A 25,476-nucleotide genomic window follows, 5' to 3' on the forward strand; every position below is an offset into this window, starting at 1 on the left:
AGCATTACATGAAAATTATGGGCTGGGTTGAGGTATAATAATGTAATAAAATAATCTTTATCAGAGGTGAGAAAATTTAATGAGACAACTCTAATTTGATTTCCATTTGCGCACAAAGAACACAGACAAAAATATTGTGACTTTTTCCTCATAAAGTTTGTTCTTTTACTTTCCTTAGAGAAACTTCTTTCAATATTTTTTTCTCCTTTCATAGTGACTGGGTTTGATCTCTGGGGCTCTGTGTTTGCAACAGGAATTGTTTGCACATTCTACTGTACCCTGGTATGTATCTGGCTGTGAAAAAGTATTTAGCACTCTCTCCTAATATGGGATAAGGGCTAATTTCCAACAACGGGGCATCTAAGTATAGCAGAAATTGCTATTCCACAATTAAATAGAAATATGCTGGCTTATCTATCACAGTTTCCAGAGGAAGCTGTCATTGTTTTGTTTAAAATTCTTTTCAGTACCAGCCATTAATAGAATTTGGGCTCTGGGCTCATTTGAGAAAGCCATGGCTAAGAGAAGATTTAATGACAGAAATATCTCCGTGTTCGGAGGGTAGGTGACCATATACAACTACTGAGAAAAAAAAAATGTGCTCATTAACAGTGATTATAAAACATAGGTAGCATTTATATTTCACTGTCTATTGGTTGAGGAATACAAAATGCATGAATGAACGATCAAGGATGGCTGGTGTTTTTTAAAATTGAGATTCCACAACTTGTTTTTTTCTCTTATAGATGGATAAGTTTGGATTACATTTAACATTTGGTCTTACACATGGTCAGTTTTAAGCAAGGAACCTGGGTGGTATTGGCAATTATATTTATATAATTGTTACAATCGGTTTAGTTCAACAAACGTTCATTGAGCACCTATTATTTGCCATGCCCTGCAATAGAAATCTTTATTCTTCTGAGTCATTGGTACCATATATGGAGGCTTTAAGTAACCAGTTAAGAATATGGCAATGGTCCCCAGATAGCTGGATTCTCCTTCCTCCTTTACAGAGAAAAATAAAGTAATTGATATATTATCATATAGCACCATCCATGTATTTTGGCCTTGTGTGCATATCACTTACTCTTTTAACATATATCATGATAACATACAATTTAAAAATGCTCTTATCTCTATTTTCATACTTGCAAATCCCACCATTTCTTTGCACTACAGTTTTATCTTATTTTTTTTCCATTCCATTCTCACTACCATAATTCTATTCCAGACATACTCCTCCTACCTAAATTTAAAATAGTCTCCTATTCCTTACATGTCTGGCCATATGTGAAAGATTAGTGACTCTGAAGTAACTTCCCATAGGAGGATAAATAGATGCATTGCTTAGCAACAGTAATGGAAGCCAGAAACAATGGAATAATGTCTTCAAAGCACTGAAGGAAAACAATTGTCAGTTATAATTGTGTATTTAGCAAAACTATCTTTCAGAAACTGACTGTCAAGAACTGAGAGAAATTACCTCTAACATATCTTCCCCTGAGAAAAACCTAGAGGAAATACTGTGGGAAGAAGGAAAATTATCCAGTTTTTGATGGAAGAAGTAATGATAAGAAAATAAAATAGTAAACCTTTAGTAAGTCTAGTCAAACAATTTCCGTTGCTTAATGAAAACAACAATAATTTTATAGTATGGTATAATTTATATAGTATCTAATAATATAGTTTATAATATTATAAATATAATAATAATGATTACTATTATATGTAATTTTGAGATTAAGAAAAAGAATAACTTTCATTTGGACATCAATAGCATGTAAATCAGGAAGAGAGTAATTAGACTTAAAGATTTTTGTGGGGTTTTTTTTTGCGGTATGCGGGCCTCTCACTGTTGTGGCCTCTCCCGTTGCGGAGCACAGGCTCCAGACGCGCAGGCTCAGCGGCCATGGCTCACGGGCCCAGCCGCTCCGTGGCATGTGGGATCTTCCCCGACCGGGGCTCGAACCCGTGTCCCTGCATCGGCAGGCGGACTCTCAACCACTGCGCCACCAGGGAAGCCCCTTAAAGATTTTTTTAATCCTTGAATTGCTGGGGATTAAGACATTTAAAAAATTTAGACTCTAAATGAAAAATTCATGGCAAAATTTCAAGCAGACTCATTTAAATAAAACAATCAGAGTAGAAAAAGGGAATTAAAACAAAGCAAAAATAAAACTGCAATTGATTTAAGAAAGAGAAGAAAAAAATACAGAAAAAGTAGAACAAATAGAAACCAAAAAGATGTCAGAAACAAGTCTGGATACTTTAATAATCACAATATATAAAAATAAACTAAATGTACTACCTCTTAATTGATTTCAGTGTTTCCCTCCACCCTGCATGCCTCTGTTAACTTAATCTTCTTAAAACATCCATCTCTTCACGCCACTTGACTGACCTAATTCTCTCCTTGCTTCCCATTGTTCACAAGATAAAGTGTAAACTTCTTAACCTAGTGTTGGAAATCTTTCAGTCTGTGAGTCAATCCACCCATCTAACCTCTTCTCACCACACCTTTGTTCCACCTCCTACCTCTTGCCGGAACACAAGCTTCAATGTCTCACCAAACTGGTGGCTCATTTATCTAACACTTTTGCTCATAGAGCAGTTTCTTTACTCTGTTAATCCTGTGGATGTGTAGCCTAGCTAAGATAACCAGTGGAAGAGATTTAAAAAAAAAGAAAAAAGTGATTCCTGCCATCCAAGAGTTTGCAATCTAGGGAGGTAAACAGTAGAACCAAAACAACAGACTGATTAAAATACCTAAGTGACACTCAAGGCACAGTCAGGATTGTAGATGAGTGGTGTGTGGGCGTGTGTGTCTCTTGCTGTATGAAGGAGTCATAGAATCAGAGAAGTTTTCATGGTAGCTTATAGCTACATTAATCTGCCTTTTGAAGCACATTTGTTAAAGCGGTGATGAAGTGGTTTGTTCTCTTGCCCCAGGTCTAGCTCAAGTTCAGGTTTATGCATATAAACCATGCCAAGTAGCCTCTGAAAACTGAGGTCTTTGATATTTGGTCTTCATATCACTAAAATATGATATTGTGATTTGGGTTTAGAAGTCTTACTGTCTTTAAAGAAAATCAAAATACCACTCTTGGAAGGTGGAAGTAAGAGATTGCATCTTTCTCAAATTGGAAATAGAACAGAATATAGAAACACAATGCATGTGGAAGGGACTTTTATGTCTATTTTTAAATTGCATTTTAACTTTAACTACACGAAAAATGATGAGACAAATCCAGTGTCTTCTTTCTTCTCAAGATAAAGATGAAGCCTGTCATCTTTTCACAGAAGTTCTTGACACTCTGGGGGAGTAACTGGGGGTAATTCTATTTTTCAACGTTAAAAATACCACATCCTTTCATTCACATAGTGCTTATTCATTTTCAAAGTACTTTTAAAATATATCACTTCATTTAATCTTTCCTAATTTGCTCATGGCACCTTTGCCATGTTCCTAAGGGATTCTCCAGCAGCCTCTTTCTTTCCTCCTTTCTTCTTGCCCACATATTCCCAACTAGAATTGTACATTGGAATCACCTGGGGAGCTGTAAAAACACTTAGAACTGGGTCCCAGCCCAGACCTCAATTTATTCAGAATTCCTGGGGATGGGGCTCAGTCATTGGGTTTTTTTGTTTGTTTCCAAATTCCCCAAGTGACTCTAAAAAGGATCCAGGTTTGATAACCACTGCTCTAACCTATTGCTGAATCACCGTCTCCTGAGGTCTACTGTTAGATTCACCCTCCTGACACTCTGGTTTACTCGCCTCATTATTTGACCATCCTCTAGCTCTTAAAACAACTTTCTCCATGAGTGTCTGGAATCTATCATTCCTTCCTAGTTCTTTTCTTTTTTTTCAGTAGCCTACCATCTCAGTTTCCCCAAATTTATTCACTGCACTAAATTTACAAAAAATAAAATCTCAAATTGTACAAGCAAGACCCAGATGATCATCCTCAATAAACCTGGCACATAAAATGTGCTCAGTGATGAAAGAAAGAAAGAAAGAAAGAAAGGGAGGAAGGAAGGAAGGAAGGAAGGAAGGAAGGAAGGAAGGAAGGAAGGAAGGAAGAAAGAAAGAAAGAAAGAAAGAAAGAAAGAAAGAAAGAAAGAAAGAAAGAAAGAAAGAAAGAAGGAAGGAAGGAAAGAAAGAAGGAAAGAAAGAAGGAAAGAAAGAAAGAAGGAAATAGAGAAAGAAAGAGGGAGAGAGAGAGAAAGAGAGAGGGATGGAGGGAGGGAGGGAGGAAATAAGGAAGGGAGGGAAGGAGAGAGAGAGAGAGATTGAGAAAGAGGGAGGGAAGGAGGGAGAGAAGGGGGAAGAAAGGGAGAAAAGGGAGAAAGAAAGATGCATTAGCAGAGAGGCTGTGCAGAAATGGAAGAGTTGAGGCTTCATTTTTAAGAACTCACATCCATTCTCTTCATTTCAGGGAGGACTAAAAGCAGTGGTGTGGACTGACGCATTTCAGATGGTTGTCATGACTGTGGGCTTCTTAACAGTTCTCATTCAAGGATCAGCCGATGCTGGTGGATTACACAATGTATTAGAGCAATCAGCCAATGGATCTCGACTAAATATATTTGAGTATGTCCAATGCTACTTTTTCTTGTTTTATAAAGATTTAGCCATATGACCTCATCACCTAAAATAATATTTGGGCATCAAAGGAATGTATTTGTTCACTCACTTCTCTCTGCCTCACAGCTTTGATGTAGATCCTCTCAGGAGGCACACTTTTTGGACAATCTCAGTGGGAGGAACTTTTACATGGCTTGGAATCTATGGAGTTAATCAGTCGACCATCCAGCGATGCATCTCTTGCAAAACAGAAAAACATGCCAAGCTGTGAGTTATTAATGAACATTTCAATGTTTTTTCTCTGCGCTTTACATGCTTCAAATGTGTTTGTGTGTGTGCATAAAAGAGAGAAAGAAACAAAGATTCATTTAACCCTTTCAACAATTTTTTGAGGCAGGCATTACTATTCCCTTCTCCACAAGGAAGTGGCAGTGCTGGGATTTGAACTTAGATCTTTCTGTCTGCCTTTGTTCACCGTCATTTGCTGCTTTCATTTACTGAGAAATTACTGGGTTAAATTAGGTGCTGGGGGAAGCAATGCAGAAAGAAGGAGCACATTATTTCTTACTTACAGTTTCTGTGATGAGATGGCCCTCATCACTATTTCCATCCAGCATGTGGTCTCTTCAATTACTGTTTTTATTTTGATGGATGTACTGTAAAAGTTTCCAAGGAGACGTTAAAAGAAGAAAACCCAAGGTAATGAAGCAAGTCGTAACAGGGCTTCAGCTGCTCCAACTCCTGCCCGGATAACCAGTCACCAGTTTTACCAGGTCTGCTTACTCTGAAGGACTCCACAGAGTTGCAACTTAAGGCTTTTTAAAACCATGCAATTCATCCCACCTTCTAGAATGGAGACCAAAGGAAGTTATGCACTTTTATTTTTTATTTTTTTGTAAAACTGGCAGAAATAAGCTAGAATTTCATTGAAAATGGGCATTTCATCCTCATTGCTGCTACCCAAGGTTCCAGCCTCTGCAGACTTGTCAGAATGCCGTTAACTTTTCTTGGAGTGAGAAACAGCCACTATGAATATTTCCACAACCGATCATAAAATACTTTGAATGCATAGTTTCTTATTTAGACAGAATAATGGCTATGGATATGGTCCAACATTTTGTAACTTGAATTTCAAAAGGGAATATGTTACTTACATAGTTAACATACCCTCAGAAGGAAGAAGTGAAAACATTATCTACTGTTCTATCAATTCACTGGTAACATATTCATATCCTATTACAATAAATAATATTAAACTCTCTACACATGTGATCATCACTTTCTCAAATAGTTGAATTACTAAAAATGTATTTAGGATCAAATATAATTTTATCTTAAAATTCACTTAAAATTAGAATTCATTTAAAATTCTGCATTAAAATAAATTAGAGTTGACGATATCTGATAAGGGAAGAATCATTAGGTGAAATAAATAATAATTCTCTGTTAAATCAAGGGGTTTTTTAAATCTTGTGTGCTTGTGTTATACTGTTTATTCTTGTGAACATACCTAATTTCTCCCTATTATTATAATAGTACCTAAAAGTTAGGAAATGTATTTTTTTCATCATTTTTTCAAGAGGCCAAGAATAGTACTTTGTGCTTATTAAATATTGATTACTTATTGAACAAAGTAATGCTTCAAGAAGGTCATGCTTGAATGTGTAAGCACATAAATGGACACATATATACATAAGAATTTATGTGTGTGTGTGCATGTGTAGGAGTGTATATATGTATATTCCGGCATGTGTACTTGTGCTTGTGTATCTTTAGATCTTGTTTAGTGGACTGGTTTAAACTAAGCCACCCATTCATAATAGTTTCTTGGAATTTGTTACATTAGTATTTGATGGGTATGAAAACTGTCAGAAAAGGAGAGATACTCACGAAAGAAAATATATATATAATTTCCTAAGCATTTAGGACTGCCATTCCTGGTTCCACCCATCCCCACTCCCATGGAAGGACCAGAGCTATGATGGGAATTTTGTTAGAATAAGGAAAGATGAAAAAATAAAAACTGTCTTTAGAAAAGACTTCCCTGTAAGAATCTTAGTTGATTTAGTTGATACAATTCAGGAGCGAGAAATCCGTCCAAATGGTCAGTATGGTTGAAGTGCACACAGCTGGAGGGGAGATTGCTATAGTGGGGATCTAGTGGGACCTCTCATTTGTCACGCAACTGGAGCCTCAAGGACACTTCCAGGGCACCTGAGGTCCACTCAGAGCCAGCTGCCAACAGACTCTTATCTAGGAGACTCTACAGAAGGTTGATTACGTGCATCACTTCTGCTCAATTATCTGAGAGCCTGATGTAATTAGGACATTCCATCAGGGTTTAGAAAAATCTCTGCATCATAGGTAGGTGAAAATACATCCATAAAGTTCATACTGAATGTGGCCATAGGTTAAAACCAGAAGTGACCCATTATAGATGCATTTAATTGCATGGCCAGAATGGTGATTACTCACTAAAGACAGCTTCATCTTAAGCCAGATCTTCTTCAAACTTAGGAATAGCATCACTTACCAAATCATTTTAGACGTGCTCCCTGGAAGCTGCTTTGGACGCTTTTGTTTCTAGACTTCAGTTGACATTTCAGGACTGCAGGTAGAAGATGATGCTGTGACGGCAGGAGAAGCTGGTGCAGGTTACCACGTCCCTTCCCATCACCGTCTCATGTCCCAGCTAAGATGAGCACATCCACACCCAGGCACTTATGTTCCATTCTCTTTGCCTTTGTTTATTTTCTTTATATCTTTTATTGCATCTAAAATCACCTTGTTTATTTATTTCATTTTGGTGATTATTACCTGCCTCTAATCCCAGAATATCATCTTCATGAGGGTGGGCTCTGGGTTGCTCACTGCTATGTCCTCAGTACCTGGAAGAACCTGGTACATAGTGATGCTTCATAAATATTTTCTGAATGAATCGATGAAGTGGCTTAAGTTGCAAACAGGAGAATTAGCCATGTAGAGAATTAAAGTCTATCTCTAAAGAAAAAAATAAGTTCAAATACAAGGGCTTTAACATTCTATTATACAATTTTGCCACTGATTTCTCATTTCCCATAGTTGACTGGTGAGTTTTTAAAATTGTTTTGGATAATGGCTATACAACCTACATATGGCTGTATAACCTCTATATATTTTTATGGAGTATAACTCATTCAATCTTCATATTAGTCCTATAATAAGAAGTAAGGCAGGTATGTTAACACTCTTTTTACGAAGGATTTAACTGGCTCAGAGTCTTAGTGACTTGTCTGAAGTCACACAGTTGTTAAGGATAAAGTCTTCTGACTCCAGGTCCGATGCTTTTTCAAAAAAGAAATGATGTAAAGAGTATAACCGTATTGTAAAGAATTTCTATCTTTCATTTATTCATTTAATCATTTTTAACAAAAATAAAATAATTTATGTCTGCTATGTGCAAGCACCATTGTGTGCTCTGGGGACGTAGCCCTGTGTGTGTTCGAGTGGGGGAAACAGATAATAAACAAATAAATGTATTATACAGTTTCAGATAAGGATAAATACTATAAAGATGTAAAGCCGTATAAGGAGTAGAATCTGATGAGAGAGCAGGGAGTGACCTTTCAGGTAAAGAAGCCTATCCATGATATGGCCTGAGAAAAGTTTGAATAAAATTTGTCTAAATGGCAGAAGTAAGAGTACAGCAAATTCAGTTTGCAGATATTGACCATTTCATGTATCAAATGTATTCCCCAAAGGCTATGTCTAAATCAACCTTTTTCAAACAAAAGCAAACAAACAGCTAAAACTCAAAAATAAATATGGTTGGAATAATCCCAAGGAAGGAATTTCAGAGATAATACCCTTTCCTAACGTAAATAATGTAAAATAAAAATTTCCAGATGGGTTGATTATTTAATATTTGCTTCATAAAAGAATACTTTGATTTAAGGGTTTTCTGAAAGTCAGGTACACCTGTACAGCAGGGCTTTTAGGGGGCTTTGAAATGAATATGTGTCCTTACATTTGAATGTGAGTGCATCTGAATCCCTTCAAACAATGGCTGGACATTGTTTGAATGAAATGAAACATTCCCAGGAAATGCCTCCTGTTGCTCTTTGGGCCCCCTGCGCCTTGAAACTCTCTCCAGAGCAAGATTGTTTGTTCTCTCACTGATCCAGTGTGAGGCCAGCCGACTTTCAAGTCTTCCCTGAGATTTAGAAGATGTGTAATATTTTGACTTTCAAAGAACAGTATGAATACAAAATAACCATAGGATACTACAAATGCACTCAAACTGAAGTTAAACAGAATGTTATAGAATAAAAAGAATTGTTGTAGAATAAAAAGAATTGCTCCAAAGAATGTGGGGAAAATGACTTTAGGTTTTTCATACCTTCTATTGCCTTTTAAAAAACTGAACTTTAAACTTCATCTGATTTAACCTCCAAAGCGAATATTTCCAAAACGTGTCTACTTCTACATTTATCTCATCATTCCTCTGGAATAAAAGACGTTAAAATGAAAGTTCGCTTTTTGACAGTTTCATGAATTGAGTGGGGGGAAATTACTTGAAGTTATATAATATGAGTGATTGATACGTGAAATTTCATCCAAGGAAATAGACCTCACACTACACGTTGCAACTTTGCAGAAAAGCTATTTCAAAAGCAAACCCATCAAAAATCCACCTTGTTCAAATTTCATAATCAGTCTAAAACTGTAACATGCCCAAACAAAAAAAATGCAAAAGTATAAAAAGTAATGATTTTTAAAAATTGAAATAGGATCGACTTGTATTAGTTTCAGGTGTATAACATAGTGACTTGATATCAAAATATATACATTCTTGAAGGCTATAGAATTTTATTTTATAGCAAAAAGGCCCCCCAAATTTTACCTTGAGTCTTTGGTAATGCCCTGACCACACTGTAATATGACATAGAGTCTACCAGTAGATCCATGTGTTATTTTCTAGAGCCTTGTATTTCAACTTGTTGGGCCTCTGGGTCATTCTGGCATGTGCTGTCTTCTCTGGCTTAATCATGTACTCCCACTTCAAAGACTGTGATCCCTGGACTTCTGGTATCATCTCAGCACCAGACCAGGTATGTGCTCCCTTGGGGCCAGTGGGGAACAGCTGAAATGAGTGTGTTTCTGGCCATCGATACTGAGCCTTTCTCTTTTTCGACCTGGACCTCTAGGTATTTCCCAAACCCCAAAGACTTGATTTCTTTCCTCTCCTCTTGGATGATATTATCACAGATCAGGTTCTAATACTGGGGAGTGAACATGTAAAAAGAAGGTATCTTACCTTGTCCTTGAAGGCAAGGACTGGGGCCAGGGCAGGGCTGGGGAGAGTGGAAGAGGACTTGAACCTATAGCTTTGGTTTTCAATGCCACCATTCAATTCTTTTTTTCTATCCATCACAACATTGGTTAACGATGCTTTAATCTCAGATTGAACAAAATGACCTTTATTTCTATAATGCTTCTGCTCATGTCTTCTCATTATGGCTTAAACAATATCACCCCAATATATTACATTAAGCATGCTTTTTAAAATTAATTTTTATTGGAGTACAGTTGACTTACAATGTTGTGTTAGTTTCAGCTGTACAGCAAAGTGAATCAGTTATATATATACATATATCCACTCTTTTTTAGATTCTATTCCGATATAGGTCATTACAGAGTATTGAGCTCCCTGTGCTATACAGTAGGTTCCTATTAGTTATCTATTTTATACATAGTAGTGTGTATATGTCAGTCCAAATCTCCCAATTTATCCCCCCTCCTCCTTTCCCCCCGGTGATCATAAGTTTGTTTTCTACATCTGTGACTCTACTTCTGTTTTGTAAATAGGTTCATTTGTACCATTATTTTAAGATTCCACATATAAGTGGCATCATATTATATTTGTTTTTCTCTGTCTGACTTATTTTACTCAGTATGACAATCTCTTTGTCCATCCTTAAAAACTCCATTCACGGAGAATATTCTCAGGAGGAGCTATCGTCTCTATCCTCTCCCCCTACATATACAACTGTCCCAATGTGTCCTGTGGCTGTTCCTCTCCCACAAATCTGGCTTCAGAGTAGAACCATAATACCTAGACTCCCTGAAGACCTGTTTTAAGTGTTTGTTTTTAGGATTTAGTTTCTAACATTAAGGGTAAACAGGCAAGAAAATAGCACACATTGCAAACGTAAAAAAAGTTAAAAGTTCCTGAATATTCTAAAGTTCATCCAACATTTTCCTTATATGACTGTCCCCTTCCTATCCCTTCCCCTCCCTTATAGCTGCACCTCAGGTCCACGGAATTGGATTGATCATAACCTCATTTGTTAGCATTTAACAATGATAGTCCAGGCAAATTCCTTTATTGTTACTTTATTTTTTTCTTTTTTTTCCCACCTCCTTTTGCTAAAAAGCTACAATACAGTCCCACATTTCAGACACTGCTGATGAGACCATTAATCCCATCTTGTTTTGCCTCCTCTTCAGCTGATGCCATACTTCGTCATGGAGTTATTTGCCACAATGCCAGGACTCCCAGGACTTTTTGTGGCTTGTGCCTTCAGTGGAACTCTGAGGTTAGTGTATTGACTACACTGGGCAATAACGTTCTGATAATGATGATGGTGAGGATGGTGATAGCAAGGCAACCAGGATGACAAAGGTAATGTTGGTAGTCATTATCAGTATTACTGAGTATTCACTGTGTGTCAGCTGCCCTGCTGAATGCCTTATATGCATTTGCTCATTAGTTGTCACACATTATATGAGGCCGAAACTACTCATTATCATCAGCTTACAAATAAGGAAACTAAGATTTAGCAAGGTAGATAACTTACCCATGGTGAGACAGTAAACTACAGAGGTGGTATGTAAACCTAGGTCCGCCTTTGCACTAGATCTCTCTGTTTATTTTCTCAACCTTGTCTGATGCCAACTGCCCCCATGGTTTCGCATCACCAGCACACAAGGCAGCTCTCTCTGCTGGCATTCCTCATTCAGCTGCAATACATTCTTACAGATCTATGCTTCGCAATCCATTCTCTCCATCTTCAATAACATACTCAAGCACATCCATATCCAAAATGTAAGAACATCCATATCCAAAATGTAGACATTATTCTAAGTACAAAATTTTTCACACATTTATTCTAACAAATATTTTAGAAGGTTTATATTATGCCAGGCACAGCTGGTGACAGTGGGGATACTTCAGGGAACAAGACTAGCATAAGTATTGCCCTGATATAGAGTTTTCATTCTAGCAGACATGGAAGACGGACAATATATAACTAAACAACAACAAAAAAGACAAGGCATTGTTTGATAATGACAAATAGTATAAAGGAAATGACAGAGTGATAGCCTAGAGAGAGGTTAGGTTTGGGGACTTTGTTTTTGATAGGGTCTTTAGTGAACTCCTATTTAAGTATATGACATTTGTGCTGAGATCTAAAGTGTGTGGAGAAGCCAGCTCTGTGAAGATCACAGGCAGAAACTTTTACAGGCAGGGGGGAGGGCAAATACCAAAGCCCCAAGGAGATAATCTGTATGGAATAGTTCAGGATCCGAGAGAAGAGTTGAAGCATAAGGAACGGGGAGGACAGCAGATGGGGAGGAGCCTAAAGAGGCAAGCAGGCATCAGATCAGGAAGAACCTTTATGAAAGAATAAAGAGCTGGCATTTCGTATTAAATAGGAAGCTTTGAAGCAAGGAGGTTTGATGATGTCATACAACTGAAGACTCAGTCTTTGTGGAGGGAAGTGGCTATCACTAAAGCAAGAGTGGTGAAAGTGGGTGACTATACAGGAGGCTTTTGCCTTAATCCAGGGTAGACATGATAGTGACTTGGAGAATGGGGGCAAGAGCGTTGAGAGCAATGGACTAAAACATTAAGACAGTATCACGTTTTTAAATTCCACATGGCAGTGATATCATATGGTATTTGTCTTTCTCTGTCTCACTTACTTCACTTAGTATGATACAAATTCCCTTGATCAGAAGTGGGGTTGGCTACCTTTCCATACTTTCACTGGCCGTTTGTAGTTCTTTTTCTGTAAACTGCCAATTCATATTCCCTGCTATTTTTTTCTTTTGAGTTTTCTTCCTTATGTATATAAGAAAATAGCTTATTGACATATGTCTCATTTTTCTCATCTGTCCTATGTATATTTGCTTTATTAATAGTATTTTTGAGTATGTTGAGCTTCTATTTCATATTAATCAATCCTTTTACATTATGGTTTCTGGGTTTATATCATTCTTATGAAGGCTTCTCCATTCCATGTTTATAAATAATCATTCAGATATCAGTTGCCCATTATTTTTTAGTAAAAAGCCACATTTTCACCACTGACTTGAAATGCTACCTTTATCACATCCTACTTTCTTTTATATATTTGGAACTTTTCCTGGATTTTCTTTTATATTCCTTTGATCTATTTGTGTACAGTTATGACAATACTAATAATTTTAGTGACTAAGCTTTAAAGTTTGATTTAAAATATGTTAGGTTAGTATTTATTCATTATATTTCTTTTACAGAATTTCCCTTGATATCAGATTTTTCCTAATTATTTTCAGTTAATTCTATAGAACTTGGGTGTACTCAAATCACAATACCTGCCAATACTTTTGAGTTTTCTTCTTTTCTAATAGTTACACTTCTATGTTCACTCTTATGTAATTATGCTTTGAGAACAATGATAAAAAAATTGAGGGATTACAGAAATCCTTGTTTTGTTATGCACTTTATCTTTTTATTTTATTTTTTAATAAATTTATTTATTTATTTATTTTTGGCTGTGTTGGGTCTTCGTTGCTGCGTGCAGGCTTTCTCTAGTTGCGGTGAGCAGGGGCTACTCTTCCTTGTGGTGCGTGGCCTTCTCACTGCAGTGGCTTCTCTTGTTGGGGGACATGGGCTCTAGGCTCACGGGCTTCAGTAATTGTGGAAGGTGGGCTCAGTAGTTGTGGCTCGCAGGCTCTAGAGCACAGGCTAAGTAGGTGTGGTGCACAGGCTTCGTTGCTCCGCGGCATGTGGGATCTTCACAGACCAGGGCTCGAACCCATGTCCCCTGCATTGGCAGGCAGGATCCTTAACCACTGCACCACCAGGGAAGTGCCTGTTATGCACTTTAAAGGGAATTGTTCTTGGATTTTACCATTAAATATGATTTCAGGTTTTGGTTTAAACTATATTATTTATTTACATTTTAAAATATTTATATAAAACTAATAAAATCATAAAAAAGAACAAAAATGCATATATTTATTCTAATTTAAGAAATATTTTTATCAGGGAGAAATATTGAATTTTGGTAAACTATTGGCATTTTTGAAATGAGTATTTTTTGCTTTTTTAGCTTTTGGCATATTAATATTAACATGTTGACATTTCAAAAATAGCGACATCTCTTAATTCATATAATGACTTTAAATTGCTTATGGTATAATTTTAATTTAGTGTTCTGTTGAATTATTTTTACTAATACTCTTTGTAGGATTTTGCATCAGTAATATAAAATCATATTGTCCTGTGGTGTTGGTATTAGTATCTCAAGGAAACTAGGGACAGAAACAATGAACACCAGAGGATCAAACACAAGTAGGGTGACACGCTAGCTTTCATTTTGTCCCTCCCTACAGAGCTTTATTTATTTTTCTTAAAGCTGACTCCAGAATGGAGAAATATACCTGTCAACAGATTAATTCCTCCATAAGAGAATGGTTGATTCTTTTGATCTCAAGTTCTAAAATTCCAAGAAAGAGACACTGGACAGTACATATTATAGAGAGATTACTATTACTATAACATTAAGGAGGGTATTGGGTTAGGGAAAGGGAAAGACGAGAGTGGGGGGTGGAGTAAAGAGATGGTGGTTGAGAGATAGGAAAAAAAAAAAACGATTTTCACCATCTTGTAACAGTTTTAGAATCTGAGAAATTGACATATGGATAATACGTCTGACCTCAAAAGCAACCCAGCAAAGGTTCTACAAATCTGCTCCCTCTGGGCCAAAATCAGCTTTTTGTTCCCTCCCTCCCAATGGATTCAAGGGTTAACTCTAATGTTCGAAACTTTCAAGTGATGGATTTTGAGCCATATACGTTGGGAGCATGGAAGTTTATTTTATTTGATCATCTCCTTTCCTTATTTGACTTGCATGGATCTACAGATAGAAGAGGAATCTTATAGGGAACATCTATTCTACTAGCTAAAATATTCCTGGTCTAGATGAGGAATTTAATAAGCTTTCATGCTATTCTGCAAAGAAAACTCGAACTTCTTGGGTTTTCTGTCCACTAAGCGAATTTTAGGGCTATAAGACTGAACTCTGGAAAGTCAGAGAGAGAATATCAGAGCTTTTATGTGCTTTTGGTCTTTGCCTGCTTCCTAGTCTTATCTTTGCCCCTTTCTCCCTTATTAATTGCATGCTAGTCACACTGGGGCTTCCTGTTGTTGAATGAAACAAGTTTTCCATCTGTAGGCATTTACTTGTAATTTTCCCTTTGTTCTAAAACATCTTTTTCTGAATTTGCATGGGTCCTTTCAGTGCCTATCTTAACCATCACTTCCTTTGGGAAGAATATCCTAACTTCATATCGGTTTAGGCCTCTGAAAGACATGATTTCATAGCTCTGTTATTTTTCTTCATAACAATTGTAGTCAATTGTATAATTCGTTGTTAAATGTCTATGTCGCCAAGTAGAGTGTAAACTCTATGTCTTTCTGGTTCACCATTGTATGCCTAGTACTCAGAATGAACAGATGCATAAATGGTATGAATGAATGAGTGAATGAATGAATGAATGGCATATTGTACTGATTCCTGGATTAGGATAGTCAGTACTTTCTGCCTCAAGTTTAACCTTCACACACACACACACACACACACACACACACACACACACAATCTCTCTGCTACTGCATGCTAACTCATTTAATGTCTTGTTAGGGGAATCAGTGAGAGTTCCAGCATGGAAGCCTAGCTTCTTCACTGGAGTTAGAGGAAGACATCAAAGAGCATTAAGCACAGAAGCAGCTTTGAAGAGTGAGTAGACAGGTCATGTAGTTCCCCTGAAGTTCCAGAATAAGGACATATGTCTGTCTCTGTTTTTTTTCTAGAGCCCTGCCTTGTCTATTTGCCATGGACACCAGGGCAGGCCGGTCAGCTTTATTTACCTTGGACTATGTTCTCATTTTTCTCTACCTGTAGCACCGTGGCTGCCAGCATCAATGCCTTAGCAACAGTGACGTTTGAGGATTTTGTCAAGAGCTGTTTTCCCCATCTCTCCGACAAGCTGAGCACCTGGATCAGTAAAGGCTTATGTAGGTACAGCCGGTGGATCTTCTATTCCATATCATGAAATGAACGTGTGGTACGTGTCAAATCCTGCACACACTATTCAGGGCACTCTGACAGGCACAAGTGCATGTGAAGATACACGAGGAATCTCACATGTCAATTCTTACACTTCTGGAGATACCAAGAGGGTACTAGGAAAGAATGACCAGTTAGCTTAGCTTTTACCAACCTTACATTCAACATTCTTCTGTGTTCATCCTACACCCTAGATTCATCACATCAACACCTCTTGATTATGCTATGTATTGATCCTGTTTAGTCTCTCCACAGAGGAAGATGCTCTGCTCACTATTGCCAGTCAGCTTGTCTAATAAAGCCAAATTCTTTTCTAAAGAGTCCTTTATTACCAAATATTCTTCATTGGTTTTTAATAGTTTTAGTAGTAATAATATGCAATATAAAATTATTTTATCTATAAGGATATGTTTAATATTATATACTTATTTTCATTAAATTAAATTATTTATCAATTGCAGAACTAATACCATCTTGTTTTATACTATAGCTTTGCAGTGTTTTATTTAAAATATCTGGTAGAGCAGCTCTTGTCAATTTTTAGGAAGAAATTTAAATGTTGTGACTGTTTTTTTTCTTTTTTTGCAAAAACAAATTTTGGGCTGTTCATGTTTGTTTATTCTTTCAGATTAAGTTTAAAATAATTCACTGCATGTTATCTAGTTGCACACACACACCCCCATCTCAACAGAACTGCACTAAACTGAAAAACGTATTTGGAAATAATTAACATCTTTATAAGTTTTCCATCTAGCAATAGCATTTTGCATTTAACACCATATTTTCTCTCTTAGATATTAATTATCCTCATGTCTTCATTCTTCTGCTTCTCCCCCTCCTCCCTCTTCTTCTCCTCCTCCTTCTACTTCTTTCATCGATATTATGAATGGAATGTTTTCCCCATAATATCTTCTAAACTGTTTACTATCAACGTGGAAATGCTATAGCTTTTTGTTTTTGTTTGTTTGTTTTGTAAAGCACATATCTGGCCATTGGCACAACTCTGGTTGATTCTTAAAATTTTAATTGATTTTCTAATAAGTGTGGTTATTGCCTACAAATATTGATAGTTTTATCGTACCCTTATTCTTAAATACTCCCCTAATTTGGGGTTTGTGTTCTCCATATTCTTCATTATTTCTCTTATTTTCATAGCTTTGTCCTTTTCCTCTGCATGCTTGAAGGGCTCAGGTTTTTTTCTCAATGTTACTTTAAGTTCTCCACAAAGTAATTTTCTTGATAATAATGATTTGAATTCTGCTGTTGTGTTTTGTTCCTCACATTTTACTATAAAAATTCAATCATACAGAAAAGTTTAAAGACATTTACCATGATCTCCTGTATATATGCCACCAAGATTCTCCATTAATGTTTTATTAAACTTGCTTTTTCACATATCTATCTAGCTCTATATCCATCCATTAATGCATCATATATTTGATACACTTAAAAATAAATTGCAGACATCAGTACACTTTCCCCTAATTATTTTAGCATATTATTAACTAGAATTCAATAATTGGTTAAAGTTTTTTAAATGTAAAATCTACCCACAATGAATTGGACAAATGTTAACTATACATTTGCTGAGTTTTGAAAAATGTGTACACCTGTGTAACTCAATCACTAAAGATATAAATCATTACTATGACCCTGGAAAGTTCTCTTGGTTATTCTGGTAATTCCTACTCCCAATTCCCTCTAGGGGCAGCTACTATTCTGGTATTTTTCATCATAGATCAGTTTTACCTCTTCTAGAATTTCATATAACTTGAATCACACAGTACCACTCTTTTTTGTAAGGACTCCTTTCACTCAGCATAATATTGTTGAGATACACCCATGGTTTTTTTTATATCAGTAGTTTATCCCTTTTTATGGCCGAGTAGTATGGCATTGTATGGATTTACCTTTTTTTTTTAACTTCTACTTCTATTGATGGACCTAGGTTGTTTCAGTTTGAGTTTTTTATGAATAAAGCTGCTATGAATATTCTTGCACAGGTCTTTTTTGTGAACATGTTTTCATTTCTCTTTGGTAAATACCTAGGTGAGGAAGTGCTTGGTCAACTATTATAATTTTTAATTTCCTTATAGTTCTTCCTTATCACACCTGGATTCATCTTCATCTAAACTTATGGGTGTTGCACCCTACTTTGTTGTGTTTTCATATCATTTGCTTTCTCTTGAACTGCACTTGTTGCGTCATTGAATCTATGTGTTTTGCATCATATTGAAATTGCCAGTTTCTAAATACTTTTTTTTCTGGCTCTTAAGTATTTCCAGAAAACATATTCTGTATTTGAGTTTTCAGGTTAATTATTCATTTCCTTGTTTAGTAATATTTTGGCATGGATCCCATATTTCTTTTTTTCTTTTTCCTTATGCTTGAACAAGGAGAGATTGGTGCTGACCGAATGTTTGTTAACTGGGTAGTTGAATTGCCTTAATTTTTTCACTATCTTGCATAATGAGTTACAGCTAATAGCAGGTGGATTGGCATCACTCCTGGTGCAATTCCCAATTTCTAGCAGACATTCATGAATATGCTGGGTAGAAATTCCTCTTCTGCCCATGGTTTATTGTCTGATCCTCTGAGCTGATGTAGCACTTGGAAAATCCATAGTATTTGCTGCAACGGTGGTGCTTTCTCTACCCCCCCACACACATTTACTGCTTTATCTGTGGATCCGTACACTCCAGGTCTGCATGGAACCCCACCAATTTCCCCTAAACTCGCTGCCTTGCAGGTTGCTATTGATTGCAATCTGGTGGAAGTGTAAAGATATGGGGGAGAGGGGAACTGAATCAATTCTCTAGTCAGCACAAAAATGTAGAACCTTGAATTGAGGGGTGGTTGCCTAGAATCCCATTCGAAACATATAACCGTTGGCCCAGCAAGAGGGTAATCGGTAGCAGAGAAAAGACATTTTTGTTATTTTCTTCAGGCAGGTGGAGTTCTGCTTATTCATGAAGTGAAAGAGAGCGAGGGCAAACATTGTTTCTAATCTATCATCTTTAAATATAATGGGAACAATTTTAGAATTCTGAAAGGTGTTTATTGATCAAACTTGGATTTTAGTGTTGTGTGAGTTTCCTTATTTTTCTGTGTTTTACTGAGAAGTTGGAAAATATAGCATTAAAATTCGCTATCCTGATTTCATCTTAAAAGTGAATTCCTGATAATAAATTTTAGAGATATCATGTACTAAGTCTGAAATGATGATGATGATGATAATAATAATGACAATAATAATAATGGAAAGCACATAGTACTTGCTATGCAACAGGCACTGTTGGATAAATTAATTTATTTATGTGTAGTCCCTTCCTAAAATGTGCGATCTCTGGGGCAGCGGCATTTATAGCACTGGCATTAAGTAAAGTGCTTGACATATGGTCAGTACTCAATAAAATTGCATTAATGGTGACATTGGGAACTCAGCCAAATATTTAGCTGAGAGAGAATTTCAAACAGAATGAGAAAAATCATTTTCTCTATTTCTGTCACTGTGTGTCTGTCTAAATCCCTCTCCAGCACCTTGTCCCTCTCATTTAGTCTATGGATTGTAATGTGAATTGAATGACTTTTAAGATAGTTTTTAAACAAAGATGTAGAAAAACAATTATTTTTAAAAAGATGGTTTGAAAGAAGACATCACCTTTAAAAGATTACTAAGATGGATATGTTGATTCATCCAGCGAGATCCTATGATGCTGGAGGCACCCTGTGCAAGATGCTGCAGAGCACGGTACCCTGATGGCCCTTATGGTGCTCCAACATAGCCATGTAAATAAAGAAATCATTACACAGTATACTGAGGGCCATAATGAAGGTATGAATAAAGCATGAAAAGACCAGAAAAATTTTCCAGATTTTCAAAATCTGTGAGGTAAACTGTATAACTATTTAGCCATTTTAATGATGAAAACTACCCATATCCCAGAGAGGTTAGTAACGTCTTCAGCTGATTATTGGTGAGTGGTCGAAATGGATTTAATTCTCACGAATTTAATCTGGATTAGCCTAGTAGACCAGTGACCTTTCTGCATTTTCATGTTGCTTCCACAGGACAGTTTTCTTCTTCTTCTTTTTTTTTTTTTTAAAGATTTTTTGGATGTGGACCATTTTTAAAGTCTTTCTTGAATTTGTTACAACATTGCTTCTGTTTTATATTTTGGTTTTTTGGCCACGAGACATGTGGGATATTACCTCCCTGACCAGGGATCAAACCTGCACACCCCTTGCATTGGAAGGTGAAGTCTCAACCACTGGACCACCAGAGAAGTCACCAGGACAGCATTTTTCTTAAATCTTGTAGAGAAGACTCCTCAAGGCTGGATTCCAGCTCATTCTGCCTGACCTAGGAAAGCATGTCTTTGGGAGAAAGTCTCTTAAATGGCCCTCTTGGGGCTTGTGATGGCTAAGCGGGGTGGACAGTCCTTCCTGAGACCCCTTCTGATAGGGTTTACATGAGAGACGGCCCCGGGCAGGAGTTCAGTGGATCCCTCAAAGCCAGCTTGGATGATAGTCATGAAGTTTCTTTCCTCCAGGTCTCTTGTTTGGCATAATATGTACCTCCATGGCTGTGGCTGCATCCCTCCTGGGGAGCGTTGTACAGGTAATGAAAGAGGAAAAAGACACATTTGATTTCGTAGCAACTTTTTACCCACCTTCTTTTCTAATACTTTTCCTATTCCTCCAAATCCCAAATGCTCATACTCTCCGATACCAGGTCCAAGTTACACATGCATGTAAAATTTCAACCAAAATTTCTTTCAAGAGGGGAAACTTTTAAAATCTAGTAATGAGACTCAGTGACAAGGTACACTGTAATAAAATTAGAAAACCTTTTGAAATCCAGATCTGAGAATGTATGATCCTGAAATAAAAGTAGGAATGATAATCTTAGCAGGAAAAACAATAATTACAATTGACATTTATAGAATGCTTATGTTCAAGCTAACTGTTAGTGCTACCAACTACCAGTTGGTTACTAACTACCAGTTAGTGCTACCAACTAAGCAGGGTAATTGTGGGGATGAAATGAGGTCATTTATTTAGAGTGCCAGGGTATTTCATCTTTATTATCTGACACATAAGACACATAGGGGTGCCTGACAAATAGGAAATATGTATAAAGTCTTTAGAGCATCCTTATCACAGCCACTTTATCTAAGAGACCTGCAGTTGTATTGATAGAACTAGACAGGGCTGCATTGCAGAGTAGCTTTGTGTGTGTGTGTGTGTGTGTGTGTGCACGCGCGCGCGCGCACACACATATGTGTGTACATGCTCCCTTGCAGGCATGTCAGTGCCTGTGTATATTCAAGACTTCTGCAAGGCCATGGCCCAAGGCTATTATAGGTTGATAGAAAACTAGCTTAATTAAAGCCCCTAACCAGTTCACCGGCTTCAATAACTTAGAGGTTAAGAGATATGGAAATGCATTTGCCAAACTCTCTCTATATCCAAAGGAAACAGAGCCATAAAAATTTGTTATAGGATATGGAATGTCCAATGTCCTCCCCATCATGTCCCAACTTAATGCTTCAACATCCTTGAGGTATTCTGCTGGGATAGCAGGAGTGGGGTAACAGACAATTATTATTATTAAAATTATAAAATTATTCAAACTAAATTAGAACAGCTGGATCAACTACCTGAGATATTCAACATAAGTTATAGATGTATTTATTAGGTACATTATTTAAAAAGCTTTTGATAAGATAGAAAATATAAACAAATCAATAAGTTCCAGCTTGAGGGAAAACTTATTCTACCAAATCCAAATTGCCTGTGTGTGTTTACACACACGTGCACACCCTCACACACGTATGTTTGTAGGCGTTTTTGGTGTTTTACATACACATTGCTTATTAATGAGCCCAGAATGGAGAAATGATTTCCAGGAAGCACATGATTCATGAGTGGCACAGTCAGGACTAAGACTGTATTTCATCTCCGGTCCAAGAAAGGGGGTGGTCCTAGGTGGGCCACAGATTCAGGGGAGTGTAGTGTTGATCTGATCTGCTTTGATCCACAGGCTGCCCTCAGCATCCACGGCATGTGTGGGGGACCAATGCTGGGCTTGTTCTCTCTGGGAATCCTGTTCCCTTTTGTGAACTGGAAGGTAAGTCTCCCACGCCCCTCTTCACACTTCCCAGCTGAGACTGGGCCTCAGACATTTTCTCCCTCCTCTCAGTCCTCCTTGGAAACGCTATTTGTCTTTGCCAGAAAAAAATGGGGGCTTCTTTCTACAGCAGAACTAAATAGAACCCCAGCCTTCCAATCTCTGACTTCAGTGAAGCTGTATTAGGAGCAGAAAGCCAAGAAAGTAGTGGTCATGAAATACCATATGTCATGGCATCAAACCTGATTCTGTAGGGTTTAAATCATCTTCTCTAAATTAAGAGCCCACAAAATGAAATTTAAAGTAGATATTGAGATCAGACATAGTTTAGTTAAAACATGATTTTGAAAACTTTAAAAATGTAAATTTTCTTTTCTATATTTAGTTACCCAAAATTATAAGTAATTTAATTAATTAACTAATTTAAGAAAGGGAGGGGAGACCAGCCTGGTATATTCTGACAGCTGAATCTTCTTGGTGTTCTTGGCTGACAAGCTAGTGGTTTGCCTTTAAGTAAACATTGGTTGGATGACTGTGTAGTAAACATAAATCAAAAGGAACACTTATTTGGAAAAATAGTACTATAGTAATATTTTTAAATATTTAAAATATAATTTTTTCAATCTAGCAAAGTTGCCATTTGTCATTTATTGCATTCATTCATCCACTTACATGCAAATCTTTTTAGAAAGTCTTTAGACTCTAGGAAACCTGACTGTATACATATTTTTATTTAGTTAGTTAGTTTTTCTTTTTTTTTTTTTTTTTTTTTTTTTTTGCGGTACGCGGGCCTCTCACTGCTGTGGCCTCTCCCGTTGCGGAGCACAGGCTCCAGACGCGCAGGCCCAGCGGCCATGGCTCACGGGCCCAGCCGCTCCGCGGCATGTGGGATCCTCCCAAACTGGGGCACGAACCCATGTCCCCTGCATCAGCAGGAGGACTCTCAACCACTGTGCCACCAGGGAAGCCCAGTTTTTCATATTTTTAAATTTCATATTTTCCCACCAGGGAAGCCCAGTTTTTCATATTTTTAAATATACTATAGGAGTCTTGATAAAGCCCGAGCCACATGGTATACCTAATTAGGTCTCCGTGGCTACCTGACCCTTATTGACCTCTATTCTAGATAAATCTTGTGTAGATAGGTAAAGAGAGTGGATAGATGTGAAACATTTGGGAATTTGTGGTGCTTCCTTGCAGTCTTATTAGGAGACACTTTGTTTTAATCAACTTTTCTGAGATTGAGGTTGACAGGGATAGTTTAATTCTTGCGGAGATAATATGAGGAAAGGTAATTTCCTAGCTACAAAAAAAACCTAATAACTAGCAACATAACAACTTAGTTCATTCTAAACATTAATTTATCTATGTTAGCGAGTTACGGTCCTGCTATTTAATCCAGGAAACCACCTTGTTCTAGATAGAGGAAAGTAAATAATACCAATTGGGGTCACCTCTCCCCTTGTCGTTAGCCATAGCTGATAGTACTAATCAATCATGGCTCTCTTTCCACAGAGTGTGGATGCAACCTCAGAATCCTTCTCAGCACGTCTCTCCAGGCAGCTACTATAAATCAGTGAGGGCTGACTCTCCTACTGAAGTCCATTTACCCTTTACTGGTAGGCCAGGGGCCAGCATACTATATCCCTCAAGCTAAATCTAGCTGATCTCCAGTTTTTGGGTGACCTGCAAACTAAAAATGGTTTAGACATTTTTAAATAGTTGTCAAAAATCAAAAGCAAAATAATACTTCATGACACATATATATTTTGTGAAATTCACCTTTCAGTGACCACACGTAGTGTTACTGGAACACAGCCACTCTCCTAGGTATATATACTGTCTATGGCTGTTTCTGTGCTGTGATGGCAGAATTGGGTAGTTGTGACAGACACTGAATGGCCCACAAAACCTAAAATACTCCTTAGCTGGCTGTTAAGAAGTTTGCAGACCACTGGTCTAGACCAAGGGCCCAGGTATTCGAATCATACACATTGCTTTAGTTTCCCCCAAACTAAAACGAACAGAACATTCTGGTGCTGTAACTGAGGAGTCTTTTTTTCTGAATAAATAGAGAAACCAACAAGTTGTTTTCTGTCACAGAGAAGGCTCGGCTATCTGGCAGAGACCAGCAACATCCAGTGGTCGTGATCCCTGCTCGATTGTTCTGCTTCCTTTACAGGAGAAATGACTCATTGACTTTTAACTTTTTATCAGAAGTATGACCCTTAAATGACAGGACTAGTAAATATACTTGCTAGTAGTTAGACTCAAACTAAAAACTCCAAACTTGGGAGTCAGAGGACTTGAGAAGAATTACTTGGGAAGAGCTATGAGGGTAAAAGTTTCTATATAGTAGTAGCTTATAATGGCTGTCAGTGAAAAATGACCCCAGTAACTCTATTATGTGAGGTTTTCCTGCATTTCTGAAACTCTTCTACTGGAAACTGAGGTTCAGCAGATGTTGAAGTGATGAGGAAGAAGCCAAAAAGGAGAAAAGAAATTCCTGCTAGAAATTTTACATATAATGCCCACAGTAAAACCCTCCAATGTCTTCATTTAAAGAACCATTTATTCCTATGTGAAGCTACATTGTGGGGGGTTGAAGGCAGGCAGTGTAAGTGGGCTGTTTCTAGTACATGTGGCCAAGATCTGGGGTAGAAAACCAGAATCCCTGAGATACAAGACTCATCACCTCACTATTCTTTCAATGGCTTTGTCAAATCTCTCATTACTTTTTTTTTTTTTTTCTTCATCAAGGGTGCCCTAGGAGGCCTTCTGACTGGGATCATCTTGTCATTTTGGGTGGCCATTGGGGCCTTAATTTACCCTGCACCAACCTCCAAGACATGGCCTTTGCCTTTATCAACTGACCAGTGTGTCCCATCAAATGTGACAGAATCAGTGCCTCCACTGCTGTCCAGCAGGTATGCTGACCTTCAGGATAGCATCAGGTCCCAGAGAGAGGGTCACCAGGTTAGAGAAAAGTGCATTCTTCTGTGCTAAGTCTGAGGAGACCATCTTGCTCCCCTATGAGAATCGCTCTGGGTGGTACCCATCATTGAAGAGTGTCTGGGGGTTCCAGCTTTCTGTAAATATCCATCCCTCTGCATCCTGATGCCCAAGAGTGAACTTGGCAAGAGGGCTAATTGGAGGTCTGAGTTCTCAGGTCCACTATGTTGTTTCTTCCTTACTGCCTGTGCTTATTCTATCCTCTTTTCTTGGAATGCTAAATCCTAGCCCTAACTGCCATCTTTGATTGATTAAAACTAACCATTTTAAAAAAATAAGTTGAGGCATCATCTCACATATCAGCCTGGGTTTGACACTCTTTCTGAATATTCTCCAAATCCTTTGTTTCTCTTCCACCAC

General features: G+C 37.4%; 1 protein-coding gene across 1 annotated transcript in view; it reads left to right on the forward strand.

The window, feature by feature from the left end:
* The window catches only part of SLC5A12 (solute carrier family 5 member 12), a 41,869-nt gene that overhangs the window by 10,650 nt on the left and 5,743 nt on the right, over nt 1-25,476 (forward strand). The window contains exons 4-12 of the mRNA XM_030864947.2: nt 215-282; nt 4,442-4,596; nt 4,717-4,857; nt 9,551-9,680; nt 11,080-11,168; nt 15,807-15,919; nt 20,525-20,592; nt 22,018-22,104; nt 24,865-25,031. Of these exons, the coding sequence (XP_030720807.2) occupies nt 215-282; nt 4,442-4,596; nt 4,717-4,857; nt 9,551-9,680; nt 11,080-11,168; nt 15,807-15,919; nt 20,525-20,592; nt 22,018-22,104; nt 24,865-25,031 (1,018 nt within the window). The remainder of the gene's footprint in view (nt 1-214; nt 283-4,441; nt 4,597-4,716; nt 4,858-9,550; nt 9,681-11,079; nt 11,169-15,806; nt 15,920-20,524; nt 20,593-22,017; nt 22,105-24,864; nt 25,032-25,476) is intronic.

The sequence above is a fragment of the Globicephala melas genome, chromosome 8 (genome assembly GCF_963455315.2).
Source record: "Globicephala melas chromosome 8, mGloMel1.2, whole genome shotgun sequence".
Lineage (NCBI taxonomy): Eukaryota > Metazoa > Chordata > Mammalia > Artiodactyla > Delphinidae > Globicephala > Globicephala melas.